Here is an 18,344-nt window from a genome sequence, read left to right on the forward strand (position 1 = left end):
CTTGCTTATTGAGAGGGCATCTCACTGGGACTACATATCCAATATGCTCTGGATTGTGCCACTGGTTGCCTACTGGTTTCTGGGACGTCCGCAGGGGCACTTGAATTGGATCCCCCTCTTAAAAAAAGAGAGGGCAACTGGCAGAGAGTTCTCTGTGAGGGCTCTGGGATTCTGGAATTTACCCGCCTCCTGCCCAGTTGTCCAAAATAACTCAGATTTGGCAATCTTCTGGGCACACTGGAAAAGACACCTGTTTGGTAGGAGTTTTGGAGATGGCTGATGATATGCTTCCCAAAACAATGAAGGGGTGGAAATAAATATTTTTTGTAGGTGTCTGGATGGTTGAGTTCCTGCCTAAAGGATTATTTTAATTCTATTGGGATTATGTTGTAATACTAATAGTTAGAGCACCTGAAGCCTTTGTATAGGCATCTTTTTTTATTATTTAAATAAAGAATACATTTTCATTGCGGGCTTTGGATAGTATGCAGTAAATAAGGCAGGGACCACTAACTGGAGGATGAGTATAAAAATATCAAACTGCTGCCTCATTTCCTGAGCACTGTCAGTCCTGTGCACTGAATGAGGGAAGGGTCCTGTGTCAAAAGTAGTATGTGATTTTGTAATTAAAGACTGTATAGTAATTAAGGCTACGTTTTAGTCACAGGTTTTTTTAGTAAAAGTCATGGACAGTAAACAAAAATTCACGGCCTGTGACCTATACATGACTTTTACTATATACCCCTAACTAAAACTTGGACCTCGGTGCCACTGGTGCTGGGGAGGAGACGGGCAGCGTCGCACAGCCAGGACCCCCGCTGGCGGGAGAGGTGCGGGGGTGGCGGCCCGGGACCCGTGCTGGGGTTAGGGTGGGTAGGCCAGCAGCATGTGACCCGGGACCCCTGCTGGTGCTGGAATGGGGTGTTAGGGGGCTTATTCCTTCACCCTCTCACTTCCCTGGTCCTTCTCGCATGAACAGAGAGCAACAATACCCGAAGTCCAAAGGTGCAAACAATTCGATGTTTATTGGGGTGAACTTCCAGCAAGCATGATTCCAGTTTCCTTCCTCAGTGTCCCTCTTATCAGCTCTGACACCACAGAGCCTTGCCTGTGTCCCTGTTCCCATTCCCCCCTTAGCGAAACATGATTCCAATTCCCCCACCCCCATTCCCTGTTCCCATTCCCCCCTTACTTCCTGACTGACTGCAGACTATATAGTAAAACTTGAGTTCTGCTTAGCTATACCTTTACCAATCATTTTACTGAAATTTAACTAACCAATCCTAACATACAGTAACATGGTTATTTATCCAGTTATATCCCACTACCTTAATTGGTCTACACCCAACAAAATTAATTATACAGCAGACAGAAACAATCACAGAACTAGACAGATTATACAGACAAACAATAGGGAAGTGGAGACTATAGTGATAGAACAATACAGAAATGAGGATTTCACATCCCAGCTATTGATAAGTGAGTTCTTGCCAGACAGGATGCTATCAAACTAAGTTTCCTTTTATATCTTCTAGGGTCTTCCCTTTCTCTGGAGGTGATAGGAATATCAGGACAGGATTGTATTCCTAACAGCCCAATAGCACCTTATTTCAATGTGACTAGTTTGGAATGTGAGGATGTGACCATACAATTCCCAGTTTATGGCTGGCCTCTGCTGCTTAGCCGAAGGCCTTAGCCTAAGAACCAGGCCTCAGACTGTCACAGTAAGAGAAGGCCCTTACACAGCCAGACAGTGATTTTGATTTTCTTTTATACCTCTATAACTAGCCAAGTGATAAGAATACACCTACATTCTTAAAGTATAGGCCTTTACAGACAGGCCTGACTATCTATATCCTAACATGGGGGAGGGTTGGTGGGGCTGGCAGGCTCCCTACCCGGCTCTGACAGGCGTGTCCCTGCAGCTCCTTGGGGAGGGGCGGCCAGGGGGACTCCACGTGCTGCTCCCGCCACAAGCGCCGGCTCCACAGCTCCCATTGGCCGGGAACCGCAGCTAATGGAAGCTGTGGGGGCGGCACCAGCCACAGCAGAAGTCACGGAGGTCACAGAAAGTCAGTCACAGACACGCGGCCTTATTCATAATGTATCCATACAGACAGGCAGAATTAAGGATGTGTGGACAAATTCTTGCATTTCCTAACTTTTACATCTTAAATAACATTCTTTCAAATAATTTTGGGTGTAACATGTTTCTATAATATAGTGGGACCTAAGGTGTCTGTGGGTTGCCCTGTCATACAAAAGAGGAGAGTTGCTGGAATATGCTTCAAACTGGGGCACCGCTCCTATAAATACTTAAACACATGCTTAACCTGAGCACGTGAGTAGTCCCATTCATTCAAATTAAGCATGAGCCCTAGTGCTCTCAAGCCAGAAGTCCTTTGGACTGTGTCCTTTGCATTCTAGGTGTGGTCTCTTCTGACATGTTGCCAGCACAGCTCTCATTTACTTTAAATTTAGTTATCTCTTGTGTAGGAGGAGCAATATATACTTTGGATTCTGATCTCACTAACGTCAGTGTTAGACCATTTCATTCCATTGTCATCAGTTCAGTTAGTCCTTGATTACATTGATGTGAGGCCAGGATATTTGGTCCATTACTCCCAAATGTATTTTCAGTGGTATTGTACCAATTATATATATTACTGTAACCTTATTATCCTAACCTTGCCCAGTAGATGGTACTGTTGGCTCTATTTTGTGATTTCTTTTTGAAGTTGAACATTTGTTTCTTGATTTGTACCTTTTTATTTTTTCTATTTAATGTATTTTAACTATAGGTTTCCCCCTTTTTCTCTATCTGCTCTTAAGTAACTTCTGCAGCCAGTGGAGAACAATAATAACCCCTTTACTGATTTGATCTTCACTGGTACTAGTAAGATCTAACAGTCTTTAGGCAGACTAGTCAGTGGGTTAATGGTGACTGTCCTTAAAAGTGTAGAATGTGTGAATGTCCTTAGAAGTGTAGATTTCCTCTGATTCATGTTCTGCATCAGGGTCTTAATCCAAGATAGGTTCACCTGAATTTTTTTTAATAGATACCTTTTAAAATTAATTTTCTTGCCATTTGGTGGGCTTTGATAATAGTGTTTTCATATTTAACATTGGTTCATTAATAGATTACACCATTTTATGATGTATTGATCATGTTAAGTGGTAGCCACTTTTACTGTAATTCCTGCAAATGTGAGTTTGGAATTCCTCCAAATGGAATTTTTTGATTACATACCTTTTCTGGAAAAAATAAATATACTCCTATACTACAGTTATGTGGACTGTAGAAGGACCTATCAGTCAGACAGAGAAACAGCTCAAAAGCTTTTAGTGTTTCATCAGTCTTTATTTAGACCCTGTAGTGGGGTGAACACCCGCTCCAGACCGGAAGGGGTTGGAAAAGCCCTGCAGAGGGCTGGGGAAGGGAGCAAAGCCCCGGCTGATTGGGGGAAATGGCTGCAGCTGGGGCCACGCCCCAAACTAAGCAATTGGGCCTTATAAGAAGGCCAGGGAAGCCAGGAGGGACCTGGCTGCTGGGGAACTCGCCCAGGGGACCTGGGTTGGGGAAGGGCCTTAGGAGCTGGGAAGCCCTAGGCCAGCAACTCCCCAGGCTGCAGGGCCTAGTTCTAGGCCTCCTAGGTATTGGGCTTGCAGAGGGGCAGCCGGAGGGTGGGTAAAGGCAGCCAGTCCAAACCCCTTCTTGCCTGTGATGAGCAGCTGATAGACTGCAGTCTGCCCCTGGGCAGGGCCGGCTCTAACTTTTTTGCCACCCCGCTGTAACACCCCCCCCCCCCAGCACCACGCCACCGAAACCCCCGCCTCCCCCGAGCGCCGGGCCGGGCCACCCAACCCAACCCCCCCCCCCCCCCCCCCGAGCGCCGGGCCAGGCCGCGCCACCCAAACCCCCGCCCCCCGCCGAGCGCCGCGCCACCCAAACCCCGAGCGCCGCGCCAACCTCCACCCCCCCCAACGCTGCGCCGCCGAAGGCCCCGCCCCCCCGAGCGCCGTGCCAGCCCCTGCCCCCCCCGTGCCGCGCCACTGAAACAAAAACAAACAAACAAACAAAAAACCCCGAGCGCCCCCCGCCACCCCAAGATTGGCTGCCCCTTCCAAGGTGCCGCCCCAAGCACGTGCTTGGTCGGCTGGTGCCTGGAGCCGGCCCTGCCCCTGGGCGCGGGGGCTAAACTGAGACTGGCAGTAGCCACGACTGAGACGACGTGGGATAGGGGGTGGGGGTTTCCCTTGGGGGGGACGACCCAGTAAGACTGTGGGGTACTGCAGGAGGCAGAACCCTGAGATAAGGGCACCAGGGTCCTGGGAGGGACACGCGGGGCCAACGGCAAGCGGATCACCGGCCTGCAGAGGGCGCTCTTGGGTCGAAGAGCTAATTCCCGAGGACGACCAGCAGGAGGTGCCGCAGGGGTGAGTCCGGTGCTGTGCTACAGACCCTCATTCAGCAAAGCACTTAAATGTGTTCTTAAGTCTTTTGCTGAGTTGGGGCATTAAAATGTTCTTAAAAGTTTTTGATTCGACAGCCATGCAAGCCAAAGTCCTGATTTATCTGCAGAAAAGGGATAGTATGTGCAGTGATGGTGAAAACTTTCTTATGCAGCCCTTTCACTTTACCTGAAGGAACCTCCTTTAGGGGTGAGACAGTAATTCAGGTTCCATACCCATTTAGTTCTGGTCTCTTTTGTTGAAACTGCCAAATAGTGTTAACTGTGGTGTTATTTATGTCGTGCACCTGTCCATTGGTCTGGTACTGCCAGCTCGGTTCATGTAGGTCACTAACGAGCTCTTAAATGTTAGCAACTTTTGGATGCTGCTGCTTTGGCTTGCTTCTAATTAGTGACCTGACATATTTTGTTCATGGTTGTTTAACCCTATGGAAACTTTGAAAGTGATTTTTTTTTTTAATCAAAACCTTAATTTTTGCACTGCATATGTTATTGAAGGCATGCTCATAATTGTTGGACTGAACATTTCTCTCTCTCAAGAGCACTGAATCTTTCTTTTTGTGATGGGGGGCTAGGGGAAAAATCTATATACAGAATTACTTGGACTTTGCAAACAGATGTGAGTAAAACAAAGTAAGTTTAAATTTAGGCCTACCAACCTTGATGGTGTCCCCTTTTAAATATGAAAAATCCCATTTAGGCTTCCTGGATGGGGTTTTCAAAAGGACTCAGCATTGGCCTATCTGTGCTCCTAGAGAAGCCAATGGGAGTTTTACCATTGGCTCCAGTGGGAGAAGAGTTAAACCAATCTTGAGTGCTTTGGAGAATCCTACTCTTGGGCTAGTACAGTCTGTGTGCATGCTTAGGAACGCCCACTTGTATAGTACTTCCATTTTAATTAAGATATTCTCATAACTTCAAAAATGTGCTGCTCAGGACACATGTAAGTCTAAAAAGTTTGGTTAATTTTTCTTTTCTCCTTACCTTGCGCTTCCCCCAGATTTTTGCACAGTCTTGTGCTTCCTTGTTTTATCTGAACCATTAGTTGAAATACAAAAAGGTCACAATAGGGACTGTTCTTTATTGTTACATTTCAAACCCTTTTCTTGTAAGCTTTGCTGCCTGCTTTCTAGTTCAAGGAGGTTTCTTTAAGCATTTTACATGTATAACTGAAGCGTTCAGATTTCACCCATCACTCAAATTCCTTTTTGTCATCCTTTCCATGGTAGATATTAGCTTGGACCTCCTACTGGCAACTCTTACTCTGTGGGGACCCAGAGGAGAGGACAGGCCTGAGTCCTTCTGTCACCCCCTGCAGGGAAGGGGGCAGGGACTGCCAAAGCTCCCGAGTCAGGCTGGCAGCCCTAACATATGACTAGTGGACTTTATTTCTGTTTCTGTGTTGACTTCCTTTATTCTTCCCTGGTGGAGTAGGCAGAGAAGGGTGTCAGGCCCCAGGTCCAGCAGTTGGAAGCCCATCACAGGGCACTTAGGACCTTGGAGATGAGGCCCTCTGCTACTCTGTAAGGGGAGAGACTCAGATGACCCGGCTGGAGCTGTAAAGAGAAGCCAAGTATTATAGGACACATTTCAGAACTGATAAGAAAAGGGGAATTGAGGAAATGCAGCCATTTTCAAATGCATGGCTACAAGTGGATGCGTTAAAGGACAAGAGGCATGACAACAGACACCACAAGCTCAATCTGTTTAGCTTAAACTAGGGAAGATTGGGGGTGACCTGATCATCATCTATAAGTACCTACGTAGGGAACAAAACTTAGATAATGGGCTTTTCAGTCTAGCAGACAGGTATAACATGATCCAAGGGCTGGAAGATGAAGCGAGACACATTCAAACTGGAAATAAGGTATACGTTTTTAACAGTGAGGGTTATTCACTATTGAACAATTTACCAAGGTTTATGGTGGGTTCTCCATCACTGGCATTTATAAAATCAAGGTGGGATATTTTTTTCAAAGGCATGCTCTAGTTTAAACAGGAATTTAGGGAAGTCCGATGGCCTGTGTTATACAGGAGGTTGGATTAGATGATTACAGTGGACCCTTCCGCCCTTATGATGTATGAAACTCAATGTTTGCTGACTTGCTGCAGCCCCACTTAAAGAATCAGCTCTATCCAGCAAGGAATATGCTAATACCACCACCAAGTAATTGTACATCTTGTGAATTCTACTCAGAAATTGTTTTCACAGAGTCTTAGGAAAAAATGAAGTCATTGCGGTATAGAGGCGTGTGTAAAGTATGCAATACCAGTTTGAGTGACATCCTGGCTCCACTGAAGTCAATAGGCATTTAGCCATTGACTTCAGTGGAGCCAGGATTTCACCTCAGGTTTATTAGCAACTTTATGAGGAAAGATGCTCTATAAACAAGAGCAAAGTATTTTTATGATTTGGGCGAAATCTGTATGGTACTGTGAATCCCCAGCTCCTGTTGAAGCCAGCAAGGTAGATGTTCAAAGGCCCAGTTAAGTGTCTGAGTGTCGTCATTTGCACCTTTGAAAATCTTCCCCAATGGAGTTTCTCATGTGGAGCCTGTTGAAGGCTTTGGCACAGGAGCAGTAATATAATAATGAATTTGTTTATATACCAGAGTGGGAAGGCTAGAAGCTAGAACTTCAGGGAAAGATACAGGTGTTCAGCACCTCTCAGGCTTCAGCCCTCAGCCTTTTATTATTAAGGCAAAATTAGTGGGGTGATACTGCGAAGTGTTGAGTGGGAGTTGAGAGCATTCGGAACTTCAGAGACTCATAGTCATCATTATCTTCAGCATTCCCACTCTGTCATGTTTACAATGAAGAGAGTTGGATGAATAATATCTGTCCAGAAAAAAACAGTCTGATCATACTGTCACGGAGTGTGGGGGGACACAAGGCCCTGCACCCCCGGCTTCCTGCGATTCACCATGACTCTCAGCCAGCCAGTAAAGCAGAAGGTTTATTTAGACGACAGGAATACAGTCCAAGACAGGTCTTGCAGGCACAGACAACAGGACCCCCCCCAATTAGGTGCATCTTGGGGTCCCAGGGCACCACAGCCCCCTTGGGAGGTCAGAGCCCCGTCTGCCTCCCAGCCATTCTCCCAGCCAGCTCCTGCAATTCCTTCTCTCGCGTCCCCTCCCACAGCCTTTGTTTAGTTTCCCGGGCAAAGGTGTCACCTGGCCTCTAACCCCTTCCTGGGTTCTCACGTTACATGCTCAGGTATTCTCCCTCACGGCCAGTCTCCCATCCCCCAATGCAGACCATCCTAGCCACACTCCCCTGCCTTCCCAGGCCAACACTCCCCACTCAGCATTCAAAGACCACATTAAGAACAGTCCCAGTTCGTCACACATACTTTGATGTTGTATTCAGATAACTTTATTAGCTGTGCTCATCGCCTTTCAGCATTTGTTGCCTCTCTGAGGAAGAAAGGCTAGTATGTGAATGGTAAGACAGATCTACTAGTCTTTGTTTTTTTCATGTCTGAATATAAACATTGGCAATGTTGCCTGCTCTCACAATTCTATCGCTCTCACAATTCTATTGTGAGACACATGATATTTTTCTTAAAGTCTGAGCTTGTGGAGTCATGTGATTATGTGAGAATCTCTTGTCATCTTAAAAAAAAATTAGTTTATAGCCCTCATGGTTGCAGAGGAAAGCTTGAAAGCACAAACCCTAAAGGCTCAAAAATCAGAAGGCAAATAAAAAGAACCCAGCATTTATTATTTCTTAAAATCTCATGATTTTTTGGGGACTTGACTCATGATTTTTGAGTGTTTGGGGTTAGCAGGACTGTGCTGATGAAACCTAGTGATGTTAATACCAAGTAAACAATCATGTTTGTGGCTGGCTGCTCTAGAAGTGCACAAGGGAGGACAGGGCACTAGGAGCTTACTACTTGTACTTCTGCGCAGTGCCTCAGTACAAGGAGCTGAATACTCTGTTCTGGAGTCTCCTGAGGCACAAAAATACACTAAAGAATGTGAGGAGTAGATCAGGCCAGGATGGCAAAGATGGACGGGTGGGTAGGTGGAAGTATGCTTTGTGAGGGGATTCTGAGGCATAGTTCGTCCTGGAGATCCCTCCGTGGAACCTATAAGGTGTGATTGAACTCTAGGTGACTTGCATCCTTTCAGCTAAAATAGAAGATCATTCTACTCTTAGTTACACCTGTGCAACCCATTGGACCTACTGACTTATTTATTAACTGGAAAGCTGAACATTAGTCTTATCCGCTAGCACTGCAGTTGTTACGGCATTTGGAGGATGCTTTGTTACTGGAGGCAGGATGGACATAAATCACAGTGATCTAGTATAAGCACAGTATGTGGGATATTGCTAAGCCTTGTTCCTGGCTGATGGTTATATTACATTTAGTAGGTAATTAGACAGTTCATAAACTGCTCTGGGGTGTTTGCTTACATGCAATTTGCATTGGAGAAACACTCAGCTTTTGGTTGGTGCTGAAATTACAATATTCTGTGAAATACTTGTATTTTCTTGATCACTTTCAGACCTTTGACAAAAATGCTTGGTGGTAGAGCATTGGTTTACTGCCAGTGAAGGGATATCCAAAAAAGCAGAATAAGTTAATTATCCTTGAGATTTTTGCTATTGATTTTTTTTGTTTTGTTTAGGATACATACCATTCTGTATGTATTTGTAAATGGTGTGTGAGAGTATATAAATATATAAAAGTTAATTTAAACATTTTTCTATAACACCATGTGCATTGTGTTTTAGAGAAATAATAAATACACTTTCCCTGTTGCTAGGGGATTAGCAGTATCACTGAACACTCAGATAATACAATGAAGGGCACCATTATAAGAAACTAAAAGGATAGAAGAGCAATCCTTAAGCGAGCGTCAGTCAATTTTTTTCAGAATTTCACCCCATTTTTTTGTTTTGTTTTATCAGTTCAGAGTGAATGAGTTTGGTGCCCTGGAAGTCATCACAGATGAAACAGAGATGGAAAGTGTTAAAAAGGCCACTGCTACCACAACCTGGATGGTGCCAACTGCTCAAGAAGGTCAGAAAGAAGCTATTAAATTTTTGTATGTTATAGTTGTTGTTTTTTAATGTAACAGTGTTCCATAAAAAGTTGCCAAAAGCTTTAAAATGGCTTAGTTGCTTTTCCTCTTAACAACTTCTGTACACACCTCATGAAAAAACTGAGGGGATGTTATTAATTACTTGAGTGTGAATGGGTGTCAAAATGTCTTTTAAATTAGAAAGAAGCACAAAATTTCACACTTCTATTATTAAACATCTGGAAGCAATAATTTTAGAGAACTGCAGCTGTATCCTTCATAATAGACATTTTTATCTAAGTTTAGAACTAAATTTTTTTTAATGTGATCTATCCTGTTATTTTTTAACTAAAAGATGCCCTAATTGCTTAATCTATTTGAATTCATCAACATTCTTCACTTTGTTGTTCTTGCTGAGGCTAGTTCTCAAAAAGAAAAGAAGGATTTTACCTATTGTCTATAGTTAACTTCAGCTCAAAATAGTGTAAACTGCAAAACAGTTCTTACAGGAATATTGTTTATTAGTTGCTCAAACAACTTAACCGATGGAAGATTATATCTGCAATATCTTTGTTACTGCTAACTCTACCACAGTGAACTATTGTGTCTGCTTGCAAAAATTTTCAGAGTAATAACTTAAAAGGGTTTACATGGGCATTTAACTGCATGGGCAAAGGGTTTAGACAGAATTTTCTGTGGAAATTAAAATATTGGCAAAAGGAAAATATACATTTTCATCCATAGAAAAATGTACCACATAGTCACAGATGCTCAGTATTATTTTTGTACACATTGAACATGGGATCAATAGGGTAGCACTGAAAAGAATATCACAGCTACTTCCATGGTTTCCTGCACCCATCATTTTTTTGTCCTTGCAGATGGTACATTTTACCAGGATTCTTTTTCCTTTTTTAATTAAATACATAATTATTTTTAGCATTTGTGGAAAATCCCAGATTAACAGAATGTAACTGTCAGTAGCTATCCACCAAACAGCACAAGCAATAGTGCTGAAAACTTCGCCACGCTGCCCCACTAATTTGTCTTCCCCTTGACCTGGAGAGACCCTTTCTGGGGGTGAAAAAGTAGTTCTTTTTCAAGTGATTGCGTATGTCAATTCCAATTAAGTGTGCGCCTGGTGCGTGCATGGCAACCGGAAGGTTTTTCCCCTAACAGTACCCATCGGGTCAGTTCAGGAGTCCCCTGGAGTCGTGCCTCCATGGTGCCAAATATAGGGCCCTGCTGACCTGCTGCCACCTCAGTTCCTTCTTACCGCGTGTGATGGTTAGCTGGAACGCTTGTTCTCTCTTGCTTCGGCAAGCATCTCTTTCTTTCCAGTCTTCAGACTTTTCCTGTAAATAGTTAGATAATAGTTAGTAGTTAGTGTATAGTTTTCTATAAGATGTTGTTTGGGGGTGCCCCCCGCATCTTCTCTCCCCCTCCCCCCGTACTGGGGCATGCCTCAGTCCCCGGGGTTTAAACCCTGCGCAGCGTGTGGCAAACCTATGCCCAGGAGTGACCCCCAGACTTCTTGCCTAAAGTGCCTGGGGAATAAAGTCCCAAAAGGAATGTTGCAAAATCTGCAGGGGATTTCGCCCCAGAACCCAAAAGGAGAGGGATCAGTGACTGAAGATTCTCCTTATGGAGGCTGCCATCCCCACTTGGACCCAAGGTCAGCCAAGACGCCGCCGAGCACCTTGGCATCGGTGCATAGTGCCCATTCATCGCAAAAGGTTTCGACACCGAGGAAGGACTCAGAGACCCTTGGCACCGACAGAGTTCTCTGTGCAGGGTAGTGGGCGGCACCGTTCCCAGTCTCCGGTACCCCACAAAAAGAAGAGACCTGACAGAGGGCATTCGTCCACGCCCAGAGCGGCACGGAAGGAAGCTGGCGCAGTGAGACCCGCGTTGGGTCACGTAAGTGCGGCACCGCCTAGTCAGGCTCCGTTGACTCCCGTTTCACAAAGGGACCAGTCGAATCTGGGCCCCCGAGACTCCCCTCTCCAGGAAGTTCGTGAGCAAGCGCTGGAGTTACCATCCATGCCAGACACTTTTGAGGTGGCCAGAGAGCTCACTACCTTCTTCACCTAGGTGAGACAGGGCACCGAGCTTCAGCGGCACCCGTGAGACTTTTGGTGCCATCCCGGGGCAAGCCAGCCATGGTACCGTGCCGATTGCCATTCCCTCAGCACCGATTCTTTCTGCTAGTGGACAGGTAGAGGAGCTGCATTGGTCCTCAAGTTCCCGGCACTGCTCCCCAGCACCAGTGGGCACTGCTCTCCCGTGGTCCTCCTTCAGCGAGTCCTCTGAGTCAGAGGTGGAGTCCTGCAGATCTAAGCGAAGCCAACACGGATCGTGTCGACGCTTGACGTCAGACAAGGAAACGCAGCAATTCCACCAGGCACTGTGGCCTGGGCAAAGGCAGGCTCCGACCCAGTCGCCTTTCTGGACCCCCTGTGTATTCCACCAAAGCCAGGGTCCTATTCCAGGAGGTCTGCGTTGGTGGCCTCAGTATCTCGCGTGCCTCCCACACCTCCCTCGGTGCAGGACCAGCCGCCTCACGCTGCATCAGTCACAGTGCTGGAAGACCCGGCACCATGTGACCCCCTCGGTGCTGAGGGCAGAGAGCAAGACCCAGTCCTAGCTAGGGCCTCGTCCTCGTTCTCACCAGAAGAGGCGGTGGCGGGAACTTCTATGATAATAGGGTACTCCAGCAGCTACTGAGCAGAGTGGCCCAGAACCTGGGGATCCAGGTTGAGGAGGTCGCCAAGACATCGGACCTATGGTGGATATCTTAGCCCCCTCTGGTCCCTCTCGGATTGCCCTGCCACTCATAAAGACTATTCAAGAGACCACTAAGATGCTGTGGCAGACCCCCGCCTCCTTACCACTGACGGCAAAGAAGACCAAACGGAAGTGTTTCATTCCCTTTAAGGGGTTTGAACATTTTTACACCCACCCCCTGCTGGACTCCCTAGCTGTAGTCTCTGGCGCTCCCGCTTATTTGCCGCCACATCAGGGCCCATCCCAAAAAAAACGGGAGGCAAAGAAGCTGGACCTCTTTGAGAGGAAAATTTACTCCACCGGGGGTCTCCAGCTCCGAATCTCAAATCACCAGGTGGTCCTAAGCAGATATAATTTTAACTCCTGCAGGGCTATGGCAAAATTTATAGAGCTTCTTCCAGAAGACTCTAGGGTAGAGTTCTTCTCATTGGTAGAGGAGGGCAAGCTGGTGGCCAGGGCGTTGCTCCTGAATGTGGCTGATTGGGGGTGGCCATGAGGAGGGACTCCTGGTTGCAGGCTTCAGGGCTCCCATATGAGGTCCAACATACCATCCAGGACCTCCCATTTGAGGGCTCGACCCTCTTCTCGGAGAAGACAGACTTGAGGCTTCATAGTCTCAAGGACTCAAGAGCCCCCCTCAAGTCCCTTGGCCTGCACACTTCGGCTACATCGCACAGGCACTTAAAGCCACAATCCCTGTCTCGATTCTATCACCTGCAGAACAGGCAGGACTTTTCTAGGAGGCATAGCAGAAATAATAGAAGGAGGCCTCCCCCTTCGTTGGCTCTGGGCAGGTGAAACAGTCCTCAGGCAAAAAGCAGAACTTTTGAAGGTGTGCCCAGGGGCGACATACCAGTCCAAACTGTGGATTCATCCATCCTATCCCATTTCTACCCTGCATGGGCCCGAATTACATCAGATAGCTGGGTGCTCTGCATGGTAGAAAGGGGATCCTCCCTCCCTGCAACCCCCCTTCTCCGTCCCTCTTCAGGGACCCCCTCACAAAAGACTTCTCATGCAGTAGATGCACACGCTCCTAACTGTGGGGGTGGTGGAAGAGGTACCTCAGGAGCTGAAGGGCAGGGATTTTTTCTTTTTCTTTTTGTTTCCCCCAGTATTTCCTAATACTGAAAGCCAAAGATGGCTTCAGGCCCATCCTGGACCTGCTATACCTCAACAAGTTCATAAAGAAGTTGAAGTTCCGTATGGTCTCTCTGGCCTCCATTATCCCTTCCCGGGATCCGGGGGACTGGTATGCTGCCCTCGACTTGAAGGACGTTTATTTTCATATTTAAATAACACCGTCCCATAGAAGGTACCTCAGGTTCATGGTGAATCACAGTCACAATCAGTTCACAGTCCTTCCTTTTGGCCTGTTAGTGGCACCTTGAGTGTTTACCAAGCGCATCACAGTCGTAGCTGCGTTCTTATGCAAGTGACAGGTGCAGGTGTTCCCATACCTCGACGACTGGCTGATCAAAGGTCGCTCCAAAGCACAAGTGGAGGCGCATGTGAGCCTCATAAGAGCAACCTGGGCCTTTTATTGAATGTACAGAAGTCAGCCCTATCCCCGTTCAGCAGATAGAGTTCATGGGGCAGTGTTGGACTCAACGTAGGCAAGGGTGTGCCTCCCAGAGTCACGTTTCCAGACCCTGTGCGATGACATACTAGGTCTCAGGCAGTTCCCTACCACCTCAGCAAGGAATTGCCTAAAGCAATTTGGCCACATGGCCACCTGTACCTTTGTAGTACAGCACGCCAGACTGAGACTTCGGCCTCTTCAGGCATGGCTAGCCGCGGTGTACTAACCAATTCGGGACTGTCTAGACAAGATTGTCACTCTCCCCTGGCTGGTTCTCGAGTCTCTCCTGTGGTGGCTCGATCCACAAGTGATGTGTGTTGGTGTTCCCTTCTCCAGGCCCCAGCCATCCCTTTTGCTGGTGACGGACGCGTCAGAGAGGGGTTGGGGAGCGCCTGAGAGACCTCAGGGCCTCTAGTCCCAGTTGGATCTCTTACTTCATATCATGCGTCTGACGAAGTGGGCATTCACCCACGAAAGCTTATGCTCCAATACATCTGTTAGTCTTTAAGTTTCCACAGGACTCTTTGTTGCTTTTTACAGATCCAGACTAACACGGCTACCCATCAGTGTCAGAGAGCTGAAGGCAGTCTGTTTGGCATGCCAGACGTTCCAAGTTCGCTTGGAGGCGAGATGTGTATCTGTCATGCAGACCATACAATAGCGATGTTTTATATAAACAGACAGGGGGAGCACGCTCCTCTCCCCTGTGCCAGCAAGCCCTAAAACTGTGGAACTTTAGCATAGCTCACTCAATACACCTGGAGGCGTCTTATCTCCCCAGAGTTCAGAACGAGTTGGCAGACTATCTCAGCAGGTCCTTTCACAGCCACAAATGGTCCATCCACCCATATGTCGCGAATACCATCTTCCAACGGTGGGGATTTCCCCAGATAGACTTGTTCGCTATGCGACACAACAGTTCTGCTTCTTCCTGAATCACAGCCCAGGTTCCATCATGGACATGTTCCTCCTTCCCTGGAGGGAACACCTCCTGTACTCTCGTTCACAAGGTACTGCTCAAGGTTCGAAGGGACGAAGCCTCGGTGATATTGATAGCTCCAGCCTGGTCCCGTCAGCACTGGTACATGTCTCTCCTGGAAATGTCCGTGGAAAACCCGATCACCTTACCGCTGCTCCCAGACTTGATTACTCAGGATCACAGCCACCTCCAGCACCCAAACGTCTAATCTCTTCACCTCACAACATGAAAGCTCGATAGCTAAACCCAATGGAGCTGGCTTGTTTGGGTCCAGTCAGGGAAGTCCTCCTTGGCAGTAGGAAACTGTCCACTAGGGCTACCTACCTAGCCAAATGGAAAAGATTCACAATTTGGTCTTCGCAATATCTCCCGTCTCCAATGCTCTCGTCAATATTATTAAGAAGATCCCCTCAGTTCTTTTTGAAGCTTCATCTTACCCATAAGTGTAGGCTGCCATGTCCACTCCGAGCCTAGACATTTGGTGCCTAGGCTTATAGACGGCTGAATACCTGAATCTAATGTTGGAAAATGTAGTTGTCCTAATCCAGAGTGATAAGAGGGAAAATATGTGTATTTTTTTCTCTCTTAGACTACAGGAGTAGTTACGTACAATCTTTTGGAGAAAAAGGCTGTAATAGAAGAATACCTCATAGCCTAGGATTTTAGTTACAGAAATAAGTGTGCGTTTGTTAAAAGAAAACTTCACCAAATTCTCTTTTCACAGTTGGCAGTAGTCCCACTAGGTCAGGAATGAGGCACGCTGGCAGGGCGGCATGGGAAAGTCTGCACAGCTGCTGCCTAGGCTGTACCTGATCCGTGGATAAAGGACCTCAGTCTTCAGTGCAGCTAATGCAACATCTTTCAGCAGCACTAAATTCACACTAAAAAAGATCAACTAAATGTTGGCATGTGTCGTTATGTTAATGTTCTCTTGTGAGGGGGGGTTGCCCTACCCAGATTGTGAAAGGCCAATTATCTAGCCTGGGTGCACTTGGTGGGTGGGCCAGGCCTAATTAGAAATAAAGCGCAGCTGGGGGATTGCTGGGGGAGCCCATTTGCGGAGAGAAGACATGGAGGAAAGGAGGTGGGAAGTGCCTGAGAGGGAGAAAGGGAAAAAGACCAGATAGGTTTCTCCAAAGATGAGCTGGAAGCCTGACTCAGACAGAGCCCTAACAAGCTTTATCCTGAGTAGGGGAGGAGTGTGCCCAGCCCCTGGATTGGGGGATTGATCGAACTAGGGAGCAAAAACAGGTACTATTGTGCTGAGGTGACTGCCCGCAGAGCCCAGCAGGATGAAGGTTTGGTTTGAATACATTTTTATTGGACTTTGATAAAGGTGTCTGTGGCCCCAAAAGGGACTGGGTCTGGCTGGAAGGCCGGGACACCCCTATGGCCAGAGTAGGCCAAAAGAAGGGGGGCGAGTGGGGTGGAACTGAGGCATAAGTTGCTGCAGCCAGTGAGGAGTGGGTGTGCTGGGGCGGCAGCTTTGCCACACCTCTCTATTCCATTGATAACAGAAGTATAAGGTTAATGGGCATTTATCTTTTGTTGAATGCTAAAACCTGTGTTACTTTTGAAAGCCAGCCCTTTGGAGTGAGGAACAGTAACCCATCATGAATGGCAGCCATTGGTTCTACAGCTAATGATAGTGACATAAGTAGAACCTTTCCTTTGCTTGGCAAGGTCTGTTGTATGGTTTGAAATTTCTTACTTTTTGTACTGTAGCTTGGAGAAATTACTCTTTTCCTTTCACTGTGCAGCCTTTTCAGAAAAGACTGGGATTCCCCTGAAGTTGAAGGAAGCTACAAAAGTGGATGGGCTTATTTTCTGTGAAAACTGTTATCACGATGGTACCACAGAACAGTTTGTTCCTGAAGGGAAATTTTGCAGCCAGAAATGTGCACATCACATCAAAAACAAGTAGGTGCTATTATAAAGCATACACTCAAGGAATATGACATAAACGCAGCATGACGAGAGAGAGTATTGGGATAAAACAGTAGTGGGGTCAGGTGGGGTGAGAATGAGGCAACCTAATCTCTGAATTTTCTGACTTTAATTCTCAATTATTCATATCTACTTATATTTTTGTCCCAAATATCTATAGAATATGAGAGCTTGAATCTTGTGTAATGCAAGTGTTGAAGACTTCGTTAGTTGCACAGAAAATATTGTCTTTTACTGTTGAACACAAACAGTGAAGAACTCCTCTCTAGTCTGGATGACTAGAGTATCAGTGTCAGACTCGCAGAATGTTTCATAATCACTAGAATTAGGATGCTCAGCGATTAGGTGGTTGGTGTGGTTAGTTAATTATATTTAAGTGCAAAAGCTATATTACATATGACAAACTCCAACCTGTGACAGTTCCTCAGTTCTTTCCATTTCAGCGGTGCACTAATGCAGCTCATCACATCACAAAAGAAGATTTCTGATTACATGCTCATTGTGAATTGTACATTTCACTAGGGCAATTTGACATCTATGTTCTAAAGCATTTTTCCTCATTTTTAAGTAATTGCTTCAAAGCTGTCTGTTTTTGGTTGCTTGACTGACAATTTATGCCGTTACATATCAGCTTATTCCAATTGTATTTGTCAGTCATAATAATTACTAGTTCTTTCTTTTCTTTAAACTGCCCTGCAGTCTTAAGTATTTCAAAAGAATTGCTTCTTTATGAGTTTTGATGCCAGGCGGGAAAGACAAATTGTTTTAAACATGCAGAATCTGTTCAGTATAGGCTGACAACTTTCCTTTTGCAATTACTGTTGTATGTCTTCTGTGTTAACTTTTTTGACAGCTGTCATTTTCAGTAGTAGCTCTAAGAATATATTTTGAATGATACCTAGGGACCTACAAACACTTGGCTTTTCTTATCATTCCCTATCATTCAGGGCCTTTTCCTAATTCTTCCACTTAAGTTCATGGAAGCAAGAGTTGAATTGTTGTAGGTTCTTATGTCACCATGTTTTTTCTCATGACAGAGAACCAAAGGAGGATAAAGATGGTGTGGAATGCAATGAGGAAGATGATTCTAAAGGGACTAGGAAAAGAAAAACAAAATTACCTCTGAAAGAAGAGTGCAAAGAAGATGGAGAAGACAAAAAAGAGAAGGATGAAACTGTTAGTATGCTTCATAAACCCAATCCCGCAGTTAGCTTCAGCAGGAGTTTTTCCTTACATAGGGGAGCATTTAGCCTAATTTGGTTAACCAGTGTGCATTTTTATAGCATCATAGTGGGACTTGCAACATCTCAGCTGCGCACCTGTTTCTGATGTTTCAATTTTTATGTTCTTTCTAGAGTGCAGTGCACTCTGGGGTGCATAGCTCCAACACAGCCAAAATTTCAGTTGAATAATAGATTCCTCCGTTATATATTTAACTATGCATAATTAGCATTTGAGCTATCACTTTTCTGTTTTCCCTCTTCCCCCCCCCCCCTTTTTTTTTTTTTTTTTTTTTTTGAAAGAAACAAAACAAGGAAATT

General features: G+C 45.9%; 1 protein-coding gene across 1 annotated transcript in view; it reads left to right on the plus strand.

Annotated features, from left to right (window-relative positions):
* The window catches only part of L3MBTL3 (L3MBTL histone methyl-lysine binding protein 3), a 159,877-nt gene that overhangs the window by 17,551 nt on the left and 123,982 nt on the right, over positions 1-18,344 (plus strand). Inside the window, exons 2-4 of the mRNA XM_065400933.1 lie at positions 9,396-9,507; positions 16,617-16,776; positions 17,841-17,979. Coding sequence (XP_065257005.1) covers positions 9,396-9,507; positions 16,617-16,776; positions 17,841-17,979 — 411 coding nt within the window. The remainder of the gene's footprint in view (positions 1-9,395; positions 9,508-16,616; positions 16,777-17,840; positions 17,980-18,344) is intronic.

The sequence above is a fragment of the Emys orbicularis genome, chromosome 3 (assembly GCF_028017835.1).
Source record: "Emys orbicularis isolate rEmyOrb1 chromosome 3, rEmyOrb1.hap1, whole genome shotgun sequence".
NCBI classification, from domain to species: domain Eukaryota; kingdom Metazoa; phylum Chordata; order Testudines; family Emydidae; genus Emys; species Emys orbicularis.